We start from the raw sequence: 27191 nt of genomic DNA, 5'->3' as shown, positions 1-27191 counted from the left end.
AGCAAATACTACTTTTTATCTCGTACATCAATCATATATATAAAATAAAAAAGAGTTTAATTGTAACATACATAAAGAATAATAGAAGTTATTCTTAAGGGTATGATTTTTCATCAATCATAAAAATATATTTTTTTGTTTATTTTTTTTAGATTATAATATATAGTTTTTATTTATTCCTTTATTATTATTCACTTCTGTTTCATCCTTGTCGATGTATTTATTGATTTCTTTATTAAATATGAAGTGCAAACTTGGTTCTCTTATGCATGTGAAACTAAATAGCAAAGAAAATTCAATTTAAAAGAAAGATAATAAATAATGAAGAAGTTGTGATATTTTAAAAAACAAAAGAGAGTAGTAATACTTTAGGAATGAAATAAAAGATATGGTCAAATTGTTACATCTTTTTATGTAAAACAGTACAGATTCTAAATAAAAAATTGAATAAAATTATCTTCAAGATATGTTATGTTTAATATATTAATAAATTAATTAATTATGTTTCCGTGTAAAATATAACACTAAAAATAATAGAGTAAAAAAATAAATAGAAAAATTAAGATAACTTTGTTATAAATCGTTCTAATGCTTTTGCCTCTCACTTTTTAGTTTAACTAATCTTCTTCCGGTGTCTATTATTTGATGTTAAATTTTTATTAAATTTATTTTTATAATAAATTTTAAATATTCAAAAACAATTAATTTTTATATTTTTAAATTAAATATTAATTATTTAACTTTTTTTTGGTAGTTAGATAGATACTAGCACCATAACAAACACTCTTACTTTTTTACTATATCGTTTACGGGTTGCATTTTTGTTTCGAACATTCCCAAATTCGTTAAAAAATATCAAAAATGAAAATTCTAATATAATTATTCAAAAATATTATTTGTACAATAAAATCAGTCACTAAAATTAGTCATTAATATATTTGTGTGGTTTAATTTATTTTCAATAAAAATATTATTTGTACACCAAAATCAACTACTAAAATCAGTTACTAAAATCAGTTACCAATATATTTGTGTATAAATATATGTATAGTTTAATTTATTTTTAATATGTATTTATATTCCAGCATATATTTTATACTGGTGGCTGATTTTGATAGTTGATTTTAATATACAGATAACATAAATGTATATTTATATTAAAACATATATTTTATATTTATATTAGTGGTTGATTTTAGTCTACATACATAACATAACTCATAATTATTAAAGATGATGGTGGTTAGTTCAATTTAGAATTAGTAGAACTTTTAGGATTCATGAAATTTGATAATTTTAATCTTATTAATTAATGTTTTATTTTAGAATAAAAGTGATTTAAAATTAAAAGATAAATTATAAAAAAGTGTGTGTCAGATCATATGTATTCAGACTTATTAAATTAATCAAAACACATTTAATAAAGGTATGTATAAGGAAATAGAAAAGATAATGAAAGTATATAGAAAGTTATTTTATACACGAATATAATAAACTTAAGTCAAATGAGACTTAATAACCAACCAAACTTAGTACTCACAAAATACCAAATAACATTATTATTATATCAGAATAATTGGTAAAAGTGACATTACAAAGTAAATCCGAATCTGGTCTATCTATAATTTCCACCCTTGCCGGTGGTCAATTATTAGCTTGAAGATAGCATATACATGCATATAATTATATTATATGAAATTAAACAAAGAAAATGATATGATTGAATTCTAGCATTCTCGATATACCTACATAAACTAGCTAGGAACATATTTTCTCTTTATTTCTTAATTAACATAACCAAGGTCTAGCAAGTATGGAGAACACTCTTTTATTCGCTGTTAATTAATTTTCCATGCTCAATTAAGTCAAAAGTAACTCCACAAAGTGTCACCTCCGTCACCGGAGTTGTACGATGGCGGAGATGGGCTGAGTATTATTCTCGGCGGCGACAGAAGCATGCCCTCAGCCATATCCACCAGCAAACTTGGCATGCGGAATATAGCTTCCTCGTCCATGAAATCATTATCCTCATACCATGATGACGAATTAATAATATGGTTGTTGTTAATACCATCAACAAGAGTGTTATTATCATTATTATTAACAGTAATAATGTGAGGAGTGGTGATGGGTTCTTGAGGGTTCTTCTTCATCAAAGCGGCAGCAGCAGTGGCAGCCCTGCGGATGTCATCAGGGGAGTTAGTTACAGGAATTTGGTACTTTCCAGCTGACTCAGGAAGGTTGAGAACGGCGCTGTCGCCTTTGAGTGCTAATGCGGCAACGTCGTAGGCGGCAGCCGCCATCTCAGCCGTGGGGAACGTCCCCAGCCATATTCTTGAAGCCTTACGTGGCTGCCGGATTTCGGAGACCCATTTGCCTCCTCGACACCTGATTCCGTGGTACAGCGGGTGCCTCTTTGAAGATGATGATGATGAAGCCATACATCTATAAGCTAAGGTGATCGATGAAGAAATAGCATATATAATAGGCAATTATGTTCCTTTATATATAGAAAAGAGAGGGGTAACTTATAAGTAGATACATACGCTTTCTGTTTTGAATTTCTCAAGATATTTTTAAATCCTATACGACAGGGATTAATCCACTACGTACGAAAGTACGAATAAAGGTTCGTAACGAGTTTGCATCTATCAGCTGAGATTGGATTCAGACACTTGCTTAACTAAGGTTAAATTTGGGTAAATAATTTAAATAAGTTCTTTTAAAAAAAAAATTTAAAACACAAAAATTTTTATTAATAGTAATTTATAAATAAATTATTTTATATTTGTATTTTTAATTATAAAAGTATTTATTTTAAAATTGTAGCGTTTGGATAAATAACTCAACAAAATAAATTTTGTGTGCAGAAGAGAATGAATATTAAAATAACGATGATAATAAATACTTTTCAATATTAAATGTTGATTTTACATAACCTAATCACTAATATTGTGTATGATATGGTATGTGAAAATAAAAAATAATATAAAATGTGTGTCAATGTATATTTTGTTGCTGTTTTTTGTTTTACTCCTATTAGAACTCCCTTCTTCTTTATTAAAGTAAAAAACTTGCTATAATTAACTATGAAAATAATAGCAAGCTATAAAATCACATGTGAAAAAAATAAAATTAAAACTGAAATTTCATACCACAGTTAAATACAAATTTAATAATAAAAAATAGAGTGATAAAATGATAAAAAAATAATTAGAAGGAATATATGTAGTAGATTGTTTAGATGCAATATTGTCTGAAAATGAAAATGGTGGTGGAGGATCAATACTTCCATCCGATGAATCATTACGTGAAAATGGTGAGGTTTGGAACATTGCGTGAGAATGATGGTGGAAGGCCAGTGCTTCTAGCAGACCTTGCGTGAAAATGATTGTGAAGGATCAATATTTTTCACAGAATCAAAAAAGAAAGTAGATTTTTTTTTATTTTGAAATTAATTTTTGTAAAGGAAGTAGTAAAATAACTTATCGAGAAGTAGAGAAGTCATATATTTTTACTTTTTCAAAAAGCTGTAAATTAACTTTTCGAAAAATTAAAAGCTTTTTTTTAACGGTGCTAAATATATAGATTGTGACTTTTTATAATTCAAAAAGTAAAAAAAAAATAGTTTCTACTATTTCCCAAAAAAGCTCTAATTATTAGATTCTGTCAACAAATGAAATGATTGAGTGTCTTAGTTTTCTTGAGCTAATGTGATGAAGAATCACAAAACTTTATACCATCGTCACAAAATTAATTATTAGGATTAGAGAATAACATTGTTTTTAAGTGTTGGGCTAATATAACTTTTTTCAGAAAAATTGATTCTACAAGAATTATAATAGTTAATAATTTTTTTACATATAAAAAATTATAAAATATAATGATTTTGTATATATATAAAAAAATTCTACAATTTAAAAAATTGTCTAATCAAGTTCAATAAATTGTTATAACTATTTTTTACATTGTACGCTAGTTACTCTCCTCCTCCTCCTCCTCCTTCTCCTCCTTCTCCTCCTCCTCCTCCTCTTCATCATCATCATCATCATTATCATCATCATCTTTTGTTATTGTTATTATGACCACCACTAGCTACCACCACCATCTCTTCCTTCTCCTCTTTTTCTTCGTTAAATATCACACAATTAAATTAACGATAAAAAAACACATCATATTTTCTTCTTCTTTATTAAATATCACACAATAATTAAGTTAACGATAAAAAAATACATCATATTTCTATGTCACCGTTAAGAGATTTTAGTATCAAAATAAAAAATTTGCTGTGTCACGGTTAAAAAATTTGGTACTATTTGTCTTATAAATTCTGCACAATTTAACTTCTTCCACATTCTCTTAATTCTTGTTTTATCATCTTAACAAGAACCTGTGTAACAGTTACGAAATTTGGTATTAAAATTAAGAAATTTCTTGTGGTACGCTTAAAAAATTTCAGTGCTATTTTTCTAATAAGTTATGCATAACTCAACTTGTCTTCCTCCTCTTTTTAATATCACACAATCAATCCAGTGATAACAAAAATATATCATTTAGATAGAAATAACATAAAAAAATTTAGTAAATGGCATAAAAAATCTTTAAAAAATCACAAGTCCAAAACCTTAACTTACTCAACCAATAAAATACATTCAAATATTTTAGAACTAAAAAATACATCAATTTATTATAAATGATAGAGAAATGGATAAATCTCTTATATATGAATTCAATATCATTCAACTAGCTAAATAATAAAAAAATACAGAAAATAAGTAAATTACTTATATATGAATTCAATACCACTTAACTAGTTCAATAATATAAAAAAATACATCATTTAATTGAAAATGACACAATAAAAAAATTTTATGTTACGACTAAAAAATTTTGATGTGAAAATTGAGAACCTCCTCTCCTTATCATTATCATCATTTTGCTTCAAATTCAAAATTAAAAAAATTTTTGTGTTACAATTAAAAATTTTTAGTATTATTTTTTGATAAATTTTGCATAATTTAAAATCTCTCCTCTTATTTTTTTTTCTTTATCATTATTATTATCTTTTTATTTTTTTATCTTTTTATAATTTTTTTTGTTTTACCCTCAAACAAGAGTTTGCATATATATAAGACTAGATCCGATACTTGCTTAATTGACTATTATTCGAGGAAATTGGTTTCATCAGCCACTGACTTGAGAAGTGTCTTAGTTTGTTGGACTAATGTAATGAATATTACAAAAGTTTAGAAATATCGCCACAAAATTAGTTATTATAATACGAGAATCTAAAATTTTATAAGATTATTTTTTAAGTGTTGGTCCAATGTAATTTTTTTTAAATATTAATTCTACGAAATTTATAACGGTTAATAATTTTTTTATACTCATAAAACATTATAAAATATAATAATTTTATATACATGAATATATATTATATCAATCATAATATTTAAAAAAAATAGTCATTTGTATTAAATATATATTAAAAATGAATAAAATAAACAAGTATACACAAATAAATTGTAACTTATTTGAGGATTGATTTTTTTCATGTACACATTGCATTTTTTATTACCGATAAAAAATAAAAAAAATTAGGATAAAGTATTATTTTGGTGTTATCGTTTGAACCAAATCTTAATATAGTTTCCAATATTTCAAACGTCTTATTTTTGTCTTAAAAAGTTTTAACTAGATTCAATATTGTCTTATTGTTAAATTTGACACAAATAGCTAACCAAACGAGCGATTAATAACGTTACTAGTTAAATTATATTTTCTTTCATGCGTTAGAAAACATAACCAAAACCTTTTTGTGGCACTTCTTTTCCTCAATTTTACTCTTATACGGAAAGGAAAAGTATAGGTAATCAACAATATTTTTGAACAATGTGTGAATAATGTAAATTAATAGGGTTAAAAGAGTAAATTAATCTTAAATTTAATTAATAGCATTAAATTAGGGTGTAGTGTATTTTTATTTGATTGGTGATTGTTTATGTTGTTCAAGATGGTCATTGTTTACTTAACACTCTTAATACTGAAATCAAATATTACTGACTCTTCAATATATGTAAATTATTTATGTTAAATTTAATGGTGAGACAATATTGAATCCGCTGAAAAAATTTTTAGAATTTAAATAAGATGATTAAAAATTATTATAACTAAAATAGGACGTTTAAATTGTTAAGGATCAAATTAAGATTCAACTCAAATGTTGAATACCAAAATAATAATTTACAAAAAGTTAGTAACTCTCTAATATTTCGAACAAATATATAAAATTACAAATAAACCTTCACAATGTTCCTGTCGATTGATATATAATTTACCTAAAGTTAGGGGACATTGTTATTAATCCAACTGACAAAAGTTTAGGTTTGCACTCAGTCAATCCCTATTATTGTGTGTGTATATATATACGATGTTAATAATTAACTAGTATATAAGTGTAGGTACATGCGTTAGAGGCTGATATAAAGAGAAAATTACAACATTATATGAAAACCATAGGAATAATTATTTGCCAAGAATCACCAAGAAGGACACGGTTCATGTTTGCTTTCTTTAGAAGGGGAAGCAGATCCCACTACAAGGAAATAAAACAATAACATTACGTTTGTAATCCTTAATGAGAAGCCAAGGGGAAGGGGGGGGGGGGGTCCTCCCTCTATACAACTGGCTTTACAAATATGAAATTGATGTTTGGGTCAATATATTTGGCCAACAGGTGCGATTTGTGGTCCATAGTACTGTTGCGGCGCATTAACTCAACAGAACTCTTGTCTGCTTCTATTCTCACACGTGCAAACTGCTACAATAATGGAACTATTCTAATTCTCTCCATCTATTTGTCGCTTGTTACTGTGCTACTAATATTATACTGATGTTATATAATGTGTCATTTTGGTGCACTCCAATACAACTATACAACCTAAGAGTAGTATAAAATTAGCACAAAATGCATGTATAAATTATAAACTAATTGGAGGCCAATATTACATGTATTTATTAAAACGAAAAACGTTATAAAGATCTATTAAGTGATTTTTTTATATTTAAATAAGACCTATTTGAATTATAAAATCCAATACTAATTTGAAATAGTACAATTTGAATTACTAGAGAAAATATAAATTAAAGAGGGACAATTCAAATTATACATGGACAAACTACTAACCGAATGAGGCTAAATCGAACTATGCATGCACGTAAATACCTCACTAATTCGAATTGCAACAATTCGAATTACACCCAATTTTGTCCATAATATACTAATTTTTATTGAATACTCATTGATCCGTAACTTTAACCTCAACCACCCGAATAGTTCGGAACAGAACAATATATCCGGAACTGAACATTCGAAATAAAAGAAGTAGTCAATAAAACCTTATCCTCCAAAACAGAACACAATAATAAATCGAGAATCATGGTACAATCTGCAACTAACGGGCAGAACACCATCTATAAAGCTGAATACATAACATCGGCTAAAGATGAGGTTCTATTCTCAGTTTTATATTTACTTGATATACTCACTAGAGCTTATTATTGACTACTTGAGCGTCGGAGTATTTTTTTCAGGTATTTCTACCGCGGTGTTCAGTCCTGGCCGACGTATAGCTCTTCCCCTCCATCAGCAATCTGTTCGGAACTGCTAAGGCTCGGCCATCCCAGGAGACGGACAGATCACTTGGCGCCCACCGTGGGGCCTGAAAAATTTATCTAACCCCACTGTTTTCTTTACCCAGCTTTCTAATTTATTTTGCAGGACTCCCGATCCTCAGACATGGCCGATAACGGGGTCCAACAACCCACACAGGCAGAGCTCCTGGCTCAGATCACGGCAGAGATACGGAGGATAGCTGAGCTATCCGCCCATAATAATGAAAAACACGATGAGGGAAGCTCTAAAAGCTTAGCTCAGGGCAACTTAGACCCCCTGAATATCAGCCCGCCAAAGGAAAAGCTGACTTTGAACAATCCCTTTTTCGAAGAGATCACTAACTTTCAGATGCTGAAAAATTTTGTATTACCTACCGCACTGGAGCCATACAAGGGGTTCGGTGATCCCCGAGCTCATATTAAGAAATTTCAATCAATGATATTTTTTAATGGCACTAACAATGAGCATGTGCTCTGCCGAGCTTTCCTACTTACCTTGATGGTGTTGCATTACTCTGGTTTTCAAAGTTGTCTGCAGGTTCAATCTCCTCTTTTGAGGAGCTGGCGAGGTCCTTCATTGACTATTTCACCGCATCGAGGATATATGTGCATGGATCCGACTATCTAGGCACCATCAAACAAGGACAACAGGAAAGCCTAAAAGACTACATGACTCGGTTCGCTGAAACCACCATGGAAATTCAAGACTTGGATCCGGCAGTCCACCTGCACGCCCTTAAAGCCGGCCTCAGATCAGGAAAGTTTCGGGAGACGATTGTGGTAACTAAGCCAAAGACACTAGAGGAGTTCCGAGAAAGGGCTGCAGGTCAGATGGAGATCGAAGAACTTCGCGGAGCCCAGAAAACAGACAAGCCACCACGCAGAAGAAATGAGGAAAAGACATTCAGATCACCCAACAACAAGGAGCCGAAGAAGCCTTTCAAGCTCACACCGAAATTCAACACTTACACCGGATTTAACACCAAAAGAGGAGCATTAAATTACTCATGAATCCAACGGACAAGGGTACCTGGAAAAGCGGAACACGTTTTCACATCAATCATGTCAAAATGGCACGAAGGACAAGGTAACAATTAGTTGTGGAAATGTTTGAGATTCCATACAGAACCAAGCGGAGCTTGGGGGCTGTAAGGAGCAAGCATGACAAACAACTAAGTGACTGAGGTATATGACATCCGCGATATGAAAGCTCGCCTTAGTCCTGTCCAAACTAAGGCAAGCTTGGAGGCTATGATACGTAACCTTAACCTCGGCCACACGAATAGCTCGGAACAGAACAATATATCCGGAGCTGAACATTCGAAACAAGAGAAGTAGTCAATAAAACCTTATCCTCCAAAACAGAACACAATAACAAACCGAGAATCATGGTGCAATCTGCAACTAACGGGCAAAACACCATCTATAAAGCTGAATACGTAATCTTAGCTAAAGATCAGGTTCTATTCTCAGTTTTATATTTACTTGATATATTTACTTGATATACTTACTAGAGCTTATTATTGACTTGAGCGTCGGTGCAATCTGCAACTAACGGACAGAATACCATCTATAAAGCTGAATACATAACCTCGGCTAAAGATCAGGTTCTATTCTCAATTTTATATTTACTTGATATACTCACTAGAGCTTATTATTGACTTGAGCGTTGGAGTATCTTTTGCAGGTATTACCGCCGCAGTGTTCAGTCCTGGCCGATGTATCGCTCTTCCCCTCCATGAGCAATCTGTTCGGAACTACTAAGGCTCGGCCACCCCAAGATACGGATGGATCTCCCATAATGAATACAATAAAGAGTACCTTCGATAATAAATTCAAAAAAATAATAATTTTAAATATTTTCTATAAATTATTAAAAAATTTCATTAGAAATGTCACCTTATGTTAAACTTATTGAGATTATTTAAAAAGAGTACTAAAATATGAGTAAATTTTGATATGTTATTTTAATTCAATTTACTTATAGCAGTTGAAATTAATTTATATTTGACAATTTATACTAAAATTAATTTTAATAAAATAAATATTGTTTGGATAATATTAGTTAAAATTAGTTTTAGTATAAAATTATTAAATATAAATTAATTTCAACTCCTATTAATAAAATTGAATTAAAAATAACATATAAAAATTTACTCATATTTATTAAATTTTAATAACATATAAAAATTTAACAACCTTGTAAATACTTTTTTTATAATAAAAATTAATATTTATTTATTAATTAAAAATAACAATAAAATAATATATTTTAATACTCTTTTTAAGTACTCTCAATAAGTTTAACGTAAAGTAATATTTATAATGAAAATTTTTAATAATTTATGAAAAATATTTATAATTATTATTTTATTAATTTATTATTGAATGTACTATTTATTGTATTTATTATGAGTATTATTAAATGTAATCTTTATTTTACTCTTTATTGTATTTATTATGGGTATTCAATAAAAGATTAGTAGACTATGGACGAAACTGGGTATAATTTGAATCGGTGCAATTCGAATTAGTAAGGTATTCGATTCGGTGGAAACTCAGGTGCAGTTGACTTCACGTGAAGTTGATACCTGAGAGATGATTTGACTGATTTGACTAAATTTTTATCTAACGACTCTTAGATATCAACTTCACCGTGAAGTCGACTTCACCTGAGTTTTCACCATTCGATTCAGCCTCGTTCAAATTAGGAGTACATTTCGTCCATGCATAATTCGAATTTTCCCCTTCGATTTACAATTTTTCTAGTAATTCGAATTACACTGCTTCGAATTAGTATTGAATTTTATAATTCGAATAGGTCTCATTCGAATTACATACAAAAGTCTACTTGATAAATCCTTGTAACGTTTTTCGTTTTGGTAGATATATGTAATATTGGCCTCCAATTAATTTATACATGCATTTTGTCCATAAAATTATTTTTAAAATTTTTGAAATACTCATGTTTCAATAATTTTAACGAATGGTTTTAATTAATATATTATATATATTTTTTATAATTAAAATTAACGGCTAAAATTATTAGAATGTTAATGTTCTAGAAATATTTGAAATTCTTCTCTATGTTATATGTGTTTAATTATTTATTGGTTTAATTATTATGCTAGTTCCTAGAAGTTTTGCGAAATTTTTATTTTTTTTTAATTTGGTCCTTATACTTTTTTTTTATTTTATTTGGGTCTCTGTACTACTTTTTTTTAATGAAGTCCTTATATAATTAAACTAATTACTATTAAGAGAGATCTATTTAAAAAAAATTTGATGCAAGACCCAATTAAAAAAAATATAAACAAATTTTATGAAATTATAAGAACCAACAGAATAATTAAACCTTATTTATTGCTTATTAGGACAAGGATTTTTAAGTTGGAAAGCATTGAGAATTAACCATAATTGTTTGAAAGAGTAATGATTAACTTTTTTATATGAAAAAATAAAGGGATTTCAAGCTCTTCACTTGTGCGGCAAGAAAAAATAATTAGAATAGAAGTTGTAGTATAGACTATAGATGAATTAGAAAGAAAAAGATGAAGACTTGTGTTTAGAACTGAACACTAACATTGCATTATATTAAAACTGAACTAAGGAATCAGTGATATAAACAAATCATATATATACATAGGAAAATTACTCTAAAGGACCGTTAGGAAGACTTAATTATTAAAAAGGATTTTTAATACCAAAATTATTAAGAAGGACCAAATCTTTTTAAAATATTTAAGAAGAAGAACTAAATCTTTTTATAAGAAGATAAATATATTCTTAATTTTTTTATTTATTTTGTATAATCTTTAATATATGCTATTTGATTTACAATGTTATATAGATATTTATGAATATTCACTTGGGATTAATTAGTTAATTAATTTAAAAAGAATTATTCTAAAAGATTGTTAAGAATATTTAATTATTAAAATATTGATTCTTAACTATTTTTTTATTTATTTTTTATAATTTTTATATTAAAAATTTTTATTTTTTCTAAAATTTTGATCATTTTTATTATTTATTTATTTATTTATTACTTTTATGATCTTTTGTCTTTTTTCGTTAAGGTAAAGATCATAAAAATAAAAAAATAAATAAATAATTAATAAAAATTACTAAAATTTTAAGAGAAATAAAATTTATCAACATAAAGATTATAAAAAATAATAAAAAATTAAAGATATATTTATCTCCTTATGAAAAGATTTGATTCGTTTTCTTAAATATTATAAAAAGATTTGGTCATTCTTAATAATTTTAATATTAAAGGTCCTTTTTAATAATTAAATCTTCCTAACGGTCCTTTAGAATAATTTTCCCTATATACATAGTGTTTTAACCCTGTTGCACTACTCTGTAGAAACTAATATTTAACTAACTCAATTCTAGCTAACCAAACTGATCTAACTATAATAACTAATTTTGACATCTGACTTTGTACTCCTGATACTCCCTCAAATTCAAATGAGGTCTTGAACACATTCAAAGTTTGTGTTTCAGCTTGTCAAAAGTACTAGCAGATAAAGATTTAGTCAAGGTATCTGCAATCTGATTTATTCCTGAGATGTGAACAATATGAAGAGAATAGGATTGAAATTTGTATCGAATAAGTTGCATATCCAATTGGAAGTATTTAGTGCGATTATGCAGCACGGAATTAGTTATTAACAAAACAGTGCTCATGTATGTTATCATAGTATATAGTTGGTAATCCTCAATTCTGCTAACAGTAGCCACTCCAATTCTACTTGGCAAGTAGCAAGACTCCTAAATTCTGTCTCTGTGAAAGACTTACTTATGGTGCCTTGTTTTCTACATTGTCAAGACATAATATTACTCCCTAAAAAAACACAAAAATCACTTACTGACCTCCTATCTTCAAATTCTGCAGCCTAATCCGAGTCTGAGAAACCATACAATCTATTGTCACTACACTTTTGAATCAACAATCTATGATCCTTGGTTCCTTAAAGATACCGAAGTATCCTTTCTACTGCTTTTCAGTGAGCCAGTAATGGAAAATACATGAATTGACTAATTTTAGCGACTGCATATGATATATCTGGGAGTGTGATGGTCAAATACTGCAAGGAACCTACTATTGTTCTATATAGTTTAGGATCTTCAAAATTTTCTAAACATGTAGACATTAATTGAAGGGAAGAAACCATTGGTGTTGGCATAGGACTAGCCTTACCCTGTTGGGAATAAATAATATGATCACAATCTAATTGATCATGTGTCAAATAATTTGTTATTATTATTATATTAAAATGTTAATATAATAAGGTCATTGGTTAAATTTAGGGATTTATCATTGTGATAGTGATCATAATATTGAAAGATAAATCTTTTATAATTTAATCTAAATTGTTCTTGGTCATAGGATTATTAAAAAGGACATTAATAATCTAGGAAGAACTATATATATATAATGGTCTTCATTGGATGAAGATTAATAAATTTTATTTATTAAATTATATATATAGATGGTACATATAGAGATATGACCATTGAACTGATTCAATTTGAGAATTTATAATGGTTATAATTACCACATATTTGTCAATAAGTTATTCTTAAGATGAAATTGGGTATGATTTAAATACTTGTAGAATAAATAATTAGTCAGTAAGGAATTCGTCAACTCTCGGTAAAGAGTTTGAGCTTTATGATTATAATTATTGAGTTTAGTGAACTAAATTGTGATTAAGATGATGAAAATATTATTGGGTTAATTATTCATTGTTTGTGTGATTTGTTTGGTTACTAAAATAGACCCAAGAAACAAATGATCAAAGCCCACATACACAAACATACACTCTGGCCCTATACCAATTTCAGCTATACCACTCCATTCACTCCAAACTTGATTCAAGAAGGCTGGGCGGCTGAACCAAGTGAAAGAAACAAAGATAAGTTGGCCTAATCCAAGTCCAATTCGGTGACCACACTTAAACCTACCTCTCTTCAACCTAATCACTAACCGAACAAGCAAATTAAATTCCATTTGAATCTTCTTTTATTTCTACTGAATACAAACTCTCTCTTCTCTCTCTTTCACTCTTCTCACGTCAAATTCCTGAACCAAGAAAGAAGAAAGTGGAATGACCAGAAGCTAGAGCAAAGAGAAGAACAAAAAGTTGTTTCCGATTTCAAGCAAGAAGAAAAGGAAGAAGGACTACAACAAAGGGGTAAATCTTAACCGAATAGAGTATTCCAAAAGCCGATTTTTCTATTTGTGAATCACCAAGAAACTGTTAAAAAATCAACTCTGTACAAGCACCATTTTAGAAACTATGCAAAAGGTGAAATCAATGGTACTTTGCTTGGAATCTATTGTCAGGAAACAAACTTGGGGCCAAAGAAAGAATACATGACCCAAATTCAAGAAGCTTAAAGAAAAAAGATGAAAGAGAATGGTAAGGTTGCATGTCATTTCTTCGACCTTCTCTCTCTCTTCTGACCACACTGCTACTAGTTCTAATGTTAGAGAAGAAGACAATCCAAGTGTTAAACTTGGTTCAAACCTTGGAAGCTTCACTCCTCTATAACAGGGGTGAACGGCTAAGGATTAAGCAAGAGAGAAAGAGCACTTGTTTCAGCCCAAGGATTAAGCAAGAGAGAAAGAGCACTTATTTCAGTTTCTATAGCTCCCTGAGCTATTATTATTCTTTTCCTTCATGGTTTTTATTTTATGAATTCTTTTTCTTAGTTTAGTCTGTTTGAATTTCATTGAAAAAAGGCAAACATGGTGAGGTTTGTAAAAAAGCCAATGAGTGAAAAAAGGCAGTGAGCTAGACTTGAAAAAAAAGCCATAGTTATATTAGAAATTCTTTGCAAGTTTTTCTATTTTGTGTCATGATGCTGAGAGGATTCTCTTGCAAATTGGGACGGCACTTTGCTGTTGAAAGTTAAGGTGAGTCCTAGTTAAGTTCAGGTTGGGATAGAATTTGGACTTGTCCCAGATATGATTGGGTAGATCCTAGGGAGGATTGGTGATTATAATTTGTTAAAAAAGATAGTGAAATTCTATCATTGTTGTGATGGTGACTGGATGTAAGTTACATTGCACTGAGTAACCGAACCAAGATATATCTGCGTGCCACACTCTAATCTCTTCTCTGTTTCTGATTCTATATCCTAGGAGACAAAATTAAAAGTGTCTCCTGTTTGCTCAACATAATTGCATTTCACTATATCTATTTTAACAAGTTACTGTGTTTTGGCTCCACTCGTGTCAGGAGATAAAACTCAAATTCTCTTCTGTAACTCTCCTTAGAAAGCGAAGTTACAAGTATTGCAAAAAAGAGACCAAAATTCAACCTCCCTTCTCTTAGCCACTGGTTATCATCAATAATGACTGAGATGAATAAAACCTTGGCCAACGAGATTGAATGAATAAAGAAATGAGTTTCTTAGGTCATTCACAGTTCATTATAATAATGGTAACAAGTTAGAGTTTGACAATTAAACCATACTCTAAGGGTTAACTAAGAGATGGAAAAATGGAAGGAATTATACTTTGTTCTTATCAGATTCTTAGTAAAAATATATTACTTCATATTATCGGGTCGTTGAGAAGTGTTGCTAGACTTCAACCTCGATTAGTAAATTTAGTATGACTAATTTACTACCCGCTTAGTATTGAACCTATGGGGTCACACACTAACGAATGTTTTGATCTTTGCTAAAGAATTATTTAATTAATATTTTGATTTAATCAAATAAAAAATTATATTAATTCAAATAGAATATTATTATATTCTTTTCTAGCACTAAGAATATAATAATATAATAATTGAGAATATTAAATAAAAATTGAGAATAATTAGTTATTCTATTTCTAAATTTGAATTTTAAGTTTGGATGAGATCCTAACTGATTCTGTTTTAAATTGTTATGATATGATTCATAAATTTTGAATGATTCAAATTTGAAATCAGTAACAAATCTTATGCTATATATATGTATGCCAAGAGTAGAGGAAAAATATAAATAACACAGAAGTATTTTATTCCTTTACCTCTACATACATAAATATATGTGAGTCTAATTCTTGGAGAAGAATTTTATGGTGTGCAAAGAGTTGTAAGATGTTTCTCAATTTAGATAAGATGTCTATTGGTCAAGGAGTTGATACCAAAGGTTGGTCTTAGTGTGGATACGCATAGAGTCTTCGTGCAATCAAAGAATAAAGATTTTTACTAAAGCCTCCAAAGGTATTTAGATCTGATCTATATATTATTGGAATAAAGGTTAAGCACAAAATAAATCTTTAGGATTACTTTCTTTTCTTTCGCTGCGTGTTATAAACACATGGTAATCCTTCACACCCATGCCAATTTTAGATAAAAGATCATGAATGTACTTCGTTTGTGATAGATGCAAATTTCCAGAATCAGTTTTGAGAACTTCTATGCGTAAAAAATAATTTAACTCACCAAGATCTTTTAAAGAAAAGACTTTATCAAGAGAGTGTATCATAGAATCCACTTCATAAGCATCACTGCCAATGATGATAATATCATCTATATAACACAAGATATATATAACAGAATTTGTTTTCCTAACAAATAAAGAAGTATCAGATTTTGTACTTTGAAAACCAAAAGATGTTAGAGTTGTGCTAAGCTTGTTGAACCATTCTCTAGGGGCTTATTTTAAGCCATATAATGATTTATTTAGTTTACATATATGTTCAGAAGGGGATTGTTCAAAACCAATTGGTTGCTTTATATATATGGCGTGATGTAAATCTTCGTTAAGAAATGCATTATTGAAATCAAGCTGTCTTAAAATCTAATTTTTAGACACTGCAATGCTTAATATTAAACGAATTGTAGTGGGTCTAATGACTGGACTGAATACTTGCTCAAAATCAAAACCTTCCTCTTAATAGAAGTCTTGGATAATCTAGCTTTATACTTTTGTATAGATCCATTCGGGTGCCTTTTGATTGAAAATATCCATTTACAATTAAGATAAGCCTAAATGTAATCCCTGAAGTTGCACTCGAGCCTCATAGTAGTCCTTGAACTTAAAAGTTCCTCAGAGTCATCCCCAAACTTGCACTCTGGGACTCAAAGTGGTCCTTCCGGTAATTTCAGCACACGTGGTGCAATCAGAAAGCTTAGCTGGCAGCATTGGTGACACGTGGGACTCACAACGGCTAGCTGATGTGGCAGAGTAAACTATTCTGACTCAATTTGGTCCCTCAAGTGAAGTTAAAACCCTAATCCCCTTTTTTGAAAGCCATATTGTTCACTCTGATGTCTCCTCGTCGGTGCTGTGTTCTTCTGTTCTCCCTCTCTGAAGCCCGAAGGTTATGGCTAGCACGAGCAATGCAGCTGGGAGCTTGAACAATCCACGATCATTTGGAAGCATCATGAGGAGAATGAACAGAAATAGAGAAGTTCGTTTGCCAGAATGGTGTGCCTGCGGATCGAGACCGGTGTTGTGGTGGTCAGGGACGGATTCTAATCCAGGGAGACCGTTCCTGGATTGCCCGAACTACAATGTAAGTATTATTATTGTTGATTGCTGTATTTATGGATATAAATTTTGCTGATTGAATTTTCTTTGATGTGCAGACTGTGGGTAAGAAATGGTGTGGATTGTTTATGTGGGTTGATAAAGTTTTGGAAGATGCAATGCCATGTGATGATAGAACAAAATATTCAGATGATGATGAAGAATGGAAGATGAAGATGGCTTGGAAATTTGGTAAATTAGAAGTTGAAATTAGGGTTCTAAAAATGGGAGGAATTTTGATGTTTGTATTCATGCTGCTGATTGTAATTGGTGTTCTTGTATTAAAGCTGGATAGACAGCAGGGTCAACTGTATCTAGCAAAAAACAAATGACATGCATGTTATATGCATTCCTTGTTCATGTACTTGTTCCTATCATTTTGTTTGAAAGAAATGGAAATTAAAGTGTTTGATTATATGCATACTTTTGTTCCTGGACTTCTTTCCAATGAAATAGAAATGGACAGGATTTGAACTACTCTTAAGTCTGTAACAGAGGATAAGATATAAACAAAAGGCTGAGAAAACTCAATTCAATAAAGTCATAATTTATTATTCATATTGGTAATGTTTGATTCAAAAAAGACATTATAGAGCCAAAACACCAAGTATATCAAAGTTGTTGACATATTGACCTGATAAAATTTAAATACTAAAATTTCCAAAACTGGGACAATGTTTTAGGTATTGTAAACAACATCAGCAAAATAGATACAAAAAAACGGCCTGCTTTTTCTAAACATAATCATCTTAATTTTCATTTTTGTGTCTGGGTGCCTTGAATCCAGGGTTGGGCACAAACTTCATGAAATTTGCAAGCCTTCTAGCAGTTCCTTGTGTTGCACCTTGCATAGGGCCACTTGTTCAAATACTCCCATGCTTCCTTATTAACCCTTTCAATTTTTTCGATGATATCAAGAAAGCCATCTTGGCTAGTACACCTTGTACAATCCCAAAGTATCCCTCTAAGCTGGAGATCCTTCTATTGCTTATTGAAGTTCTTCCACATATGCCAAACACAGAATCTGTGATGGACATCTGGAAAAACCTCCTTAACTGCATTTATAAGGCCCTGTTTCAGATACCAAAGAAGGGGTCAGATAGTTGTTTTCGAGCAGCAAAACTGTCCCTACAGTTATATAAGTGACATCAAACTAGTCCCTACACAGCACTGTTACAGAACATTATGGAGAACAGGATAAATGAGTAACAATAGATTGACAGAACATTATGCAGCATATAATCAGTCCAGGATTAATTCTGCATATATAGACAGCAGCCCAGTGTATTAACATCATATAATCAGTCCAGGACTAATTCAGCATATATAATCAGTAATATGTGCCTTAAATCAAACTGGCAAATAAATTACAAGGACAGGCACCAAACTTCACTCTCCGTGTAGTTTCCCACAAAACCCAAGACCAATACCCTTTTTTTTCTTTTGCAACTGAGGAAAAAATATATATACAACTACAACTTACTACCAACAAAAAAAGGCATACAGAAATAAAGAAAATCTGCCAAATTTGGAGCTAAAGTAATCACTAACTAGAGATGTTAAAAAATAATAAAATAATATACAATACTGAAGGTGGAGATGAAACAAGAAAAATCATCTAGAAATAGTAATGGTAAATAGTAGTTAATGAAAGCTCATTAAATGGCATATGTTATCTTCTTCATATCATAGCATTGATTCAGTCCTAATCTTCTTCTACCATTTTCATCATCACTCTCACTCTCTGCTTTTCATTACTTGACAGTTGGCAACAAAAGCACAACTCCCTTACTTTTCTACTTCTCCTTCTCCCTCTAATATTTCACTGTGCTATATTATCACTATATTCAAATTAACAATATAAGTTAAGTCTTCTATTATTTTGTGATTTTCTTTTTCAAAATTTTTATTAGAAAAGGTTATTGTGGACCGGGAGTATTGAATAGAGTGCCTAACTTTGTTAGTTGTTAACTGTTAAATTATATGATATTTCACCTTTATTTTGATCATGTTGCTAATGATTTGTGTCATGTGAACATAAGAAAGTGTGAAATCAAGAACATTATTTTGGTGTAACTAAAGATAGCAGTTCTCTAGACACTAACTTTAATCTTGGTGGATCAAACCATTCAAATTTACATACCCTTTTCCACAACTAATCCACTAGTCCAGACCAAATTCATCAAACAATTTGACTATTCCAATAGCTAAGTTAACTTCATTAGCAATTGCAAAACTTACTTTATATTACTCTAACTTATGTATGCAAGAATCCTTTATGAGCACACACTCAGTTTAACTAAACTAACCCAATACAAAGAAAGGCAATTAGGTAAATCAGTCAAATTCAGAATCCATTATCAGAGTTACAAAAAATTTCAACTCCCAAAAGATCTTTACTTCTACTGTGATCATGCAAACTCTGTTTAACAAATTCATTGATCAGAGTCATTGTCCTAAAACACATTAACAGTTTGGAAACTCCTCCACTAAGAGCAGTAAACCCTAACACATAAAGAACACATTTTTATATCATCAAAACACAAGAAACACTCCAACTCTACAGTTTTCTTGGCCAAACCACTACGAAAGCCAGTAGTGATCAAACCCTAGTACAGAAAACAGAACAGAGATGTTCATACCCACCAATTACAATCGAAAAAAATGGCCTGAATTTTTGTGAATATTAGATTAACAACAATATCAAAAAACAGAGGAACCACATTTTTTTTCATTTTTGGCTTACCTCTTTTAGATAAACCAGGTTTCCCATGATTTTTTTTCATTTTTGGCAAACGAGCTTCTCTGTTTCTGTTCATTCTCCTCATGATGCTTCCAAACGATCATGGGTTGTTCGAGCTCCCAACTGCATTGCTCGTGCTAGCCATAACCTTCAAGCTTCAGAGAGGAAGAACAGAAGAACACAGCACCGACGAGGAGACAGCAGAGTGAACAATGTGGCCTTCAAAAAAGGGGATTAGGGTTTTAACTTCACCTGAGGGACCAAATTGAGTCGGAAGAGTTTACTCTGCCACATCAGCTAGCCGTTGTGAGTCCCACGTATCACCAACGCTGCCAGCTAAGCTTTCCAATTGCGCCACGTGTGTTGAAATTGCCGGAAGGACCACTTTGAGTCCCGGAGTGCAAGCTCGGGGATGACTCTAAGGAACTTTTAAGTTCAGGGACTACTATGAAGCTCGAGTACAACTTCAGGGACTAAATTGAGGCTTATCTCATTTACAATCTATAATCTTAACATCTGTATGCTTTAGAACTATAGCCAAGTGTTGGTACTCATTAAAGTTTGGTATTCCTCTTCCATAGTTTTCTGCCAAAGAGGAATTTGATGCAGCTGATGCTGATTTTGGAAGATGTTCATCAATTTTTGAGTTTTGAAGGATTGTGATAAAAGTTTTGGCTTTTAAGCTGTTGGTTTTTGATCTAGTAATCATAAGATGGACATTAGTTGAAAGATTTTTATTTTTGATATGAGAATTATTAGAAATTATCAATAGGAGAAAGTAAAATTTCTATATCTGGAATAGGTAGAATTGGTTGATTTTGTTGAGGGACAAAGTTTGGGGATGAAAGATCACTAATTCTGATGTTATTAGGTGGAGGAAAGGAAGGATTAGTTCTAACTTCTAAATGGCTTGAGCTAGAGGGCATAGTTGATGATGTAAGGGAAGAATGTTGCAAAGGAAGAATATGTGAAGCAAATAATGGTGAGTAATCATAATGTGGTACATCAGAAACAAATTTGTTATTGGTAGAATTGTTAGTAAAGAGTTGTAGATATGGAAAATCATTTTCATCGAATAAGACATGTATAGAAATATAAATTTTGCCATTGGAGAACAAACATTTGTATCCTTTAAAATCAGGTGAATATTCTATAAAAACACACTTATAAGATCTAAGTTCAAGTTTGTTCGTAGTGTATGGTTTTAACCAGGGATAGCAAGCACTTCCAATGATTCTCAGCATAGCATAATCTAGTTTGTGTGAAAAGATGGGTGGACTGATCAAAGGCAGCGAACTTTAATTAACTTTCTAGTTTATTGTCCTGCTGGTATGTCATTTGTTAAGACTGTTGATGCTTCTGATGTGATAAAAACTGCCAATGCATTGTTTAATTTGTTTGCTGATGTTATTGAGTGGGTTGAGCCTAGTAACATTGTGCATGTGGTCACTGATAATGCTGCAAATTATGTATCTGCTGGAAAACTTATTCATGAAAAATACCCAAATACATTTTGGTCTCCTTGTGCTGCCCATTGTATCAATTTTATTTTGAAAGATATTACAAGTATTCCTCACATAGCTGACCTTACTTCCCGTGCTTCAAAAGTGACCGTGTTTGTTTACAATCATATGATCTTATTGTCTTGGCTTAGAAAAATAAAAAGTTGGACAGAAATTGTTTGACCAGGAGTCACACGTTTTGCCACTGTTTTCATTACTTTGAAAAGTATATATGATCGCAAGGAAGATTTGCAGGCATTGATGGTGGATAAATATTTCACTTCTCATAAGTTAGTCAAAAGTGCTAATAGAAAGATTGTTAGTTCAATTGTCTTGGATAGTAAGTTTTGGCAAAATTGTGTTACCACTGTAAAAATTGTTGGTCCTCTTATTAAGTTGTTGAGGCTTGTTGATGCTGATGAAAAACCCTCTTTGGGAATCATGTATGAAGGCATCAAAAGAGCCAAAAATTCTATCAAGATAATGTTTAGAAATCGAAAAGCTGCTTATACGCCATACACGAGTATCTTGAAAATGAGATGGTATAAGCATTTGAAGCGTGATCTCCATGCGGCAGCGTACTTTTTAAATCCAGACATTTTCTATAGTGAGGGTTTTGTTGAGAAGGCAAATGTTTTGAGATCTTTACTTGATTTTCTTGATGTTGAAATACTTTGTGATGACTCAGTTGCCGCAATGCAAGAGATACAGTTGTATCGAAATTGTAAAGAAATTTTTGGGATGGAAAGTTCTAAGAGAGCGGCATCAAGACTCGAACTTGGTAAGTTATCTCATATCCAAGTTTAGTTTAGTTTGAAAGTTTAATATGTTGGGTGATAAACATTAAAAAGTATTTGATTTTTATATCTACGTATGTGAATGGTGGAGGCTACACGGTGGGAGTGCTCCTAATTTGCAAAAAATGGCAGTAAGTCTTCTTCATCAAACCTCTTCTTCATTTGGATGTGAGAGGAACTGGAGCTTTTTTGAACAAATCCATTCAAAGAGGAGGAATCGGTTAGAGCATCAAAGGCTAAGTGACATTGTTTATGTCACCTATAACCTACGCCTTCAATCTAGGTTGCATCGAAAGAAGAGGAATTATGATCCAATTGACATTCAAAGCATTGACACGGTAGATTTTTGGGTAATGACAGATGAGGATGATCCTGAATTTATTAATGGAGATGTTGAAGGCATAGAAAAAGTTTAATATACACTGATAACAGTGTTGTAAAAACTGGACCGAACCGACCGGTTCAACTAGAAAACCAATAAACCAGACTCTAAACCAGTCCGGTCCGCTAATTAGACCGAACAAGGAAGAGAACCGGTGTGAACCGGTCAAATCCGTAAAACCGGTCCAACCGAACCGCTAAAAATTAAAATTTTGCAAAATGGGTGGGGTGGGTTCGAACCCCTGTCCTCAATGAAATAGGAGCAAGTCACAACCGTGTAAAATGTCACAATTTTAGTTAATATTTTTACAAATTATTATATATATAGATATCTTTTATCAAATATATTTACTTTTATTTAATTTATTTTAATTTTAGTTATAAACTCATTTATTTTTAAATTAATTATATTTTTATTTAACAATAATTATAAATTCACTTATTTTTTCTTTTCATAATTATATAATATCTATTAATATTATTTTTAAATAAATATTTGTAGTATATAATAGTATAATAGATATAAATTTATTAATAAATTATTAAAATTTGAAAATAATTATTATTTTAATATAAAAATAAAATAAAATATTTATGATAGAGTAAAATTAATAAAATGCTTATTATTTCTGTTTCATATTATTTTAGAATAGCTGAATATTCTTAAAATGTTAGTAAAAATATGTATTTTAAATTTTAACTTTAAATTTTTACTATTTTTATTTTTTATTTACATAGGACCGGGTTAACCTGTTCAACTAGTAACCCACCGATTAAACCAATGACCCAATAACCCAGTAGCTTGACCGGTTTGATCGCCGGTTCGGTTTTGACAACTATGACTGATAATGCTATGCCTTCGTATCCTAATGGTGAGTGACATAGCAAACTTTGTTTCCTTCCATAAAGATACATGTCATTAATATTGATTTCTTATTGAGTTTTCTTTCTATTTTATTAGATGGAGGAGACATGGAAGTTGAAGTGGATATGCCTGTTGTTGTAATTGAATCCTTAAATACTTCTTTTCGTGGTATTTCTGAAGATGCTGGCTTTGGATTACCTGTTTATGATGGAGATATCAGAACACTTAATGATGATTATAACTTCTAATGAGTAGTGTCTTTGTTTAGTTGAAGTATTGTTTGTTGAATATTATTTCTTTTGGTTGCAAAACATTGTGTTTATCATTTATGTGCGTTTTGATTTCTTTAGTTATAAACTTTGATATTTGAAGTTGTTTATGACCTTTTAATGATAAATTATGTATTGTTCATTTTGTGAAATTGTTAAATTTTGAATCTTATTAGTTTAAAAATTATTGAATTTAACTTTTTAAAATTATGTATTGATTTTTTTATAATTTTACTCTATATTTAATTAAACCAGTTCAACTACGATTCAACTCCGATTGAACTATTGAACCATTAAACCAGTTACTTGACCGGTTCGATGACCAGTCCGGTTCTCACAACCTTGCTCAAAACTCAAAAGCCAATTTTCAGCCTAAGTAGCACGCCGTTGTTTCTGCTTCATTCTTCCAAGCTTAAGTTGGTTGAGATTCTCAGTTCAGCTGCCACAATAACTCCATCATTACTCCTAATAACTATTCCTGCTCCTTGACTTACATCTTCTTTTCTTTCTTCTTTAATTTTTCTTTCATTCTTTTCTTTGGTAATAATATGCTACGCCTAGAGGCCATATTGCATCCCTATGATAGTATAAGATTTGATTTCTTCAAAAGTTAGAAGTGTTTCTATCATTTTCTTTTGGGCCTTTAGCCCATGATATAATTTTTCTTTTTCACGATTCTCATTAATCTTTTAGTTTCTCTTCTTTAATTCAAAAAATTAAAATAGTAGAGTTATTTTTTCTTTTTTATAACAGACTTCTTATTTTTCAATTTATTAACTATTCTCTTAGTTAATTTCCTAACAGAATCGATTGATCATTGTAATTTGTAGCTGTTCCCCGAGGTATAGCTCGTCCCACTAGTACTTGAACTTGCTTTCTTTGGATTAAGAGGAAGGAACGTCGTCTTCTTATAAGGGCGGCGGTGTTGGGCACCTGCAAAAGGACTCCAACGCCCAAGTAAGTAAGAGTATGAGATTATTCAGAGGAATATGGAATGAATTGCGTACCTGTGACTAAATAAGTCACTCGTTTATATTGAGTTACTTGGGGTAGTTATCCATATCCATGTTACTGCTTTGACGGAGTCTTTTGTTGATGCTATGGTATTTGGGGTTTAGTGGTTTTGGTTGGAGAGATTCTCAGAGAGGTTATCTCGTTTGGTGGAATTTGATTCCGAGCTTATCGTTGTGGGTTAGTTTTGAGGTGACGGATCATAGCCCCAAGCAAGACCTATTTTGCAGAATCGAGCTATAACAGGTCGAGCTGTTGTATATCTCGGAATCGGATATTGTGGTTGCCCCCAAGGTAGACTTGCTTATCGCGAGATTTGAAAAATAGGTCAAGCTTGGTATTTTGGCGGTAACCAAATGAGGGTGTTTGGAAGAGAGAGAAAGTATTGGAAAAGATATCTGCAATTAATGTGTCTTGGGGAAAAGAACGGTGTTGAATATGGTCCGTTGATTTGTGAAGTAATTATTTCAATCAACGGATATGGATCTTTGGGGGTTTAACTTGCTACCTGAAGGTGTGCGTAGTGGGTGGATTGTTGGACCCTTGATTATACATTCTTGATTTTTGTCTTCTGTGTATTTGCTGAAGATGAGCAGAAAAGGTTAGTAATTTTTACCCAGTGTCTTCTCGTTTTACTATTTTCATTGTATTGTTAGGATGGAGAAAGGAAAAAAGGCTGTGTTAGGGAAGAAGGCCAGGGGTCGGAGGAAGAGGAAAATTGTTGATGAAGGGGATAAAGTTGTGAAAGAAGTGTTTGTCTGGGATCCAAATGATCCCTTTGCATGGGTATCTGATTCGGTGAAAAAATGGGTTTTTGTTTTTTATTACGATCGTAGTGTGTCTCAGTTGGGTCTAGCATCTTTGTGGGTTATGAAAGGTGGGGGTATTAATCTTAGGTTTTTGCCGTGTAATGCTACTGATCGCGTATACCATTGTGGTAAGGGTTTTGAGTACTTCTTCATGTGTAGCTGCGTGTTTGTCGAATTGGGTGTAAGATTTCCTTTTTCAAAGTTTGAGTGTGGGTGTTGATGCAGTTGAAGTGTGCACCATCACAACTGCATCCCAATTCCTAGGCGTTTGTTAGAGCTTTTGAGATCTTGATGGAGTGTTTAGAAATAAAGCCGTCATTAGAGGTCTTTTTCAGCTTGTTTCAGTGTAAGGGGGTTAAGAGAGGTTGTTGGTTGAACTTGGCCGGTGCTCCTGGTTGTGTTATTTTTAGCCTGTATAGGTCTTCCTACAAGGGTTTCAAATCTATGTTTCTGAAAATCGGTGTTGCCAAGGGCGAGTTTTCTTGGTATGTTGATGAATGCCTCTTAGAGAAATTTCCCTTGTTTTGGGTTCCGAGGCCAAGGCAGATATTAGGTATGGAAACTATGGAGTATAGGAATGAAATGATTGTAGAATTTTTAGTTAACCATATATCCTCGTCTGATTTGTTATCTGTTGTGGAGCTTCTTGAATTGGAACCGGATAAAGATGCACTGTCAGGGTATATAGGTAATAGTCGTATGTACCTGGTACATTTTTTATTTTCATGGTATCTGATATATGGTTATTTTGTTTGCAGTTGAGAAAGCTCCGAAAGTGACCTCCATTAGTCTACGAGCGTATTTTCGGACCAAGAACATCGAAAAACAAGGCTCGAGTAGTCATGCCATGGCAGAGAAAGGCGCTGAGGTTAATCAACCCTCACCTGTAAAGAAAGTTAGTTTTAAATGAAAAAGAAGTGAAGGGAAGAAGGAGAAATCTGTTAATGTTGCCAAGGATAAGCTTGGTGGGAGGGATATCGATTTGGACCAAGTGAAGAAATTCACTGAAAATTAGAAGGATCTCCATGGTTACAGGGGAGACGAGGAATTAACCTCACTGTGGAGTGAGCATTTTTCGTTTTCTATTGTTGCTGACGAGTATGGTCAATGCCCTATTGATATAAAGCTTGTCCACTATATTGGCGATGTTGGTGTTTCTCAGTATCTGTAGGTACATTTTTGTTATTGTTATTTGATTTTGTTAGTTAATGCTTGGTTGTTTGTAATTGTAAATTTGTCTTTTGCTCAGGTGATGAGAGCTTGGTTAATGTGTATTGGCCGAAGTCAGGAGCTGAGACATGCTCGGGATGCATTTGATAAGGCTTTGGTCGACCAGTTGATGCAGGAAAACCTGGACAAAGGGAATAAACTCCGAGCTGCTTTGTAATCAGTTAGTGCCTTGGAGGAGAAGATGGTTTGGTTGAGGGTGCTGGGAAGAAAGATGAAGAGGATAGGATTATAGTTGAATCCAGGCTTGCAGTTGTTTGTGTTGAGAAAAAGCAACTCAAGTCTGAGAAAGAGGATCATGGTTTAGAGGTGTTTGCAGCTGGGTTTGACAGCGCTGTTGAGCAGGCTAAGCTTTTGTCGCCCGAGG

At 31.6% G+C, this 27191-nt stretch overlaps 2 protein-coding genes across 2 annotated transcripts; one reads left to right on the top strand and one right to left on the bottom strand.

Moving 5' to 3' along the window:
- Positions 1-1608: 1608 nt before the first annotated feature.
- Positions 1609-2472, bottom strand: LOC112804120 (ethylene-responsive transcription factor ERF027-like). Its single transcript, XM_025847527.2, has one exon. The coding sequence runs from the start codon at positions 2439-2441 to the stop codon at positions 1866-1868; it is 576 nt and encodes a 191-aa protein (XP_025703312.1). The 5' UTR covers positions 2442-2472; the 3' UTR covers positions 1609-1865.
- An 18822-nt stretch (positions 2473-21294) lies between these two features.
- Positions 21295-22678, top strand: LOC112803280 (uncharacterized). The gene is made up of 3 exons (XM_025846784.1): positions 21295-21578; positions 21693-22246; positions 22395-22678. The coding sequence occupies exons 1-3, from the start codon at positions 21295-21297 to the stop codon at positions 22676-22678; spliced, it is 1122 nt and encodes a 373-aa protein (XP_025702569.1).
- Positions 22679-27191: the final 4513 nt, after the last annotated feature.

Source organism: Arachis hypogaea, chromosome 5, assembly GCF_003086295.3.
Source record: "Arachis hypogaea cultivar Tifrunner chromosome 5, arahy.Tifrunner.gnm2.J5K5, whole genome shotgun sequence".
Taxonomy (NCBI): Eukaryota; Viridiplantae; Streptophyta; class Magnoliopsida; order Fabales; family Fabaceae; genus Arachis; species Arachis hypogaea.
Note: the sequence above shows the minus strand (reverse complement) of the source record. Positions and strands in the feature narration are given on the sequence as shown.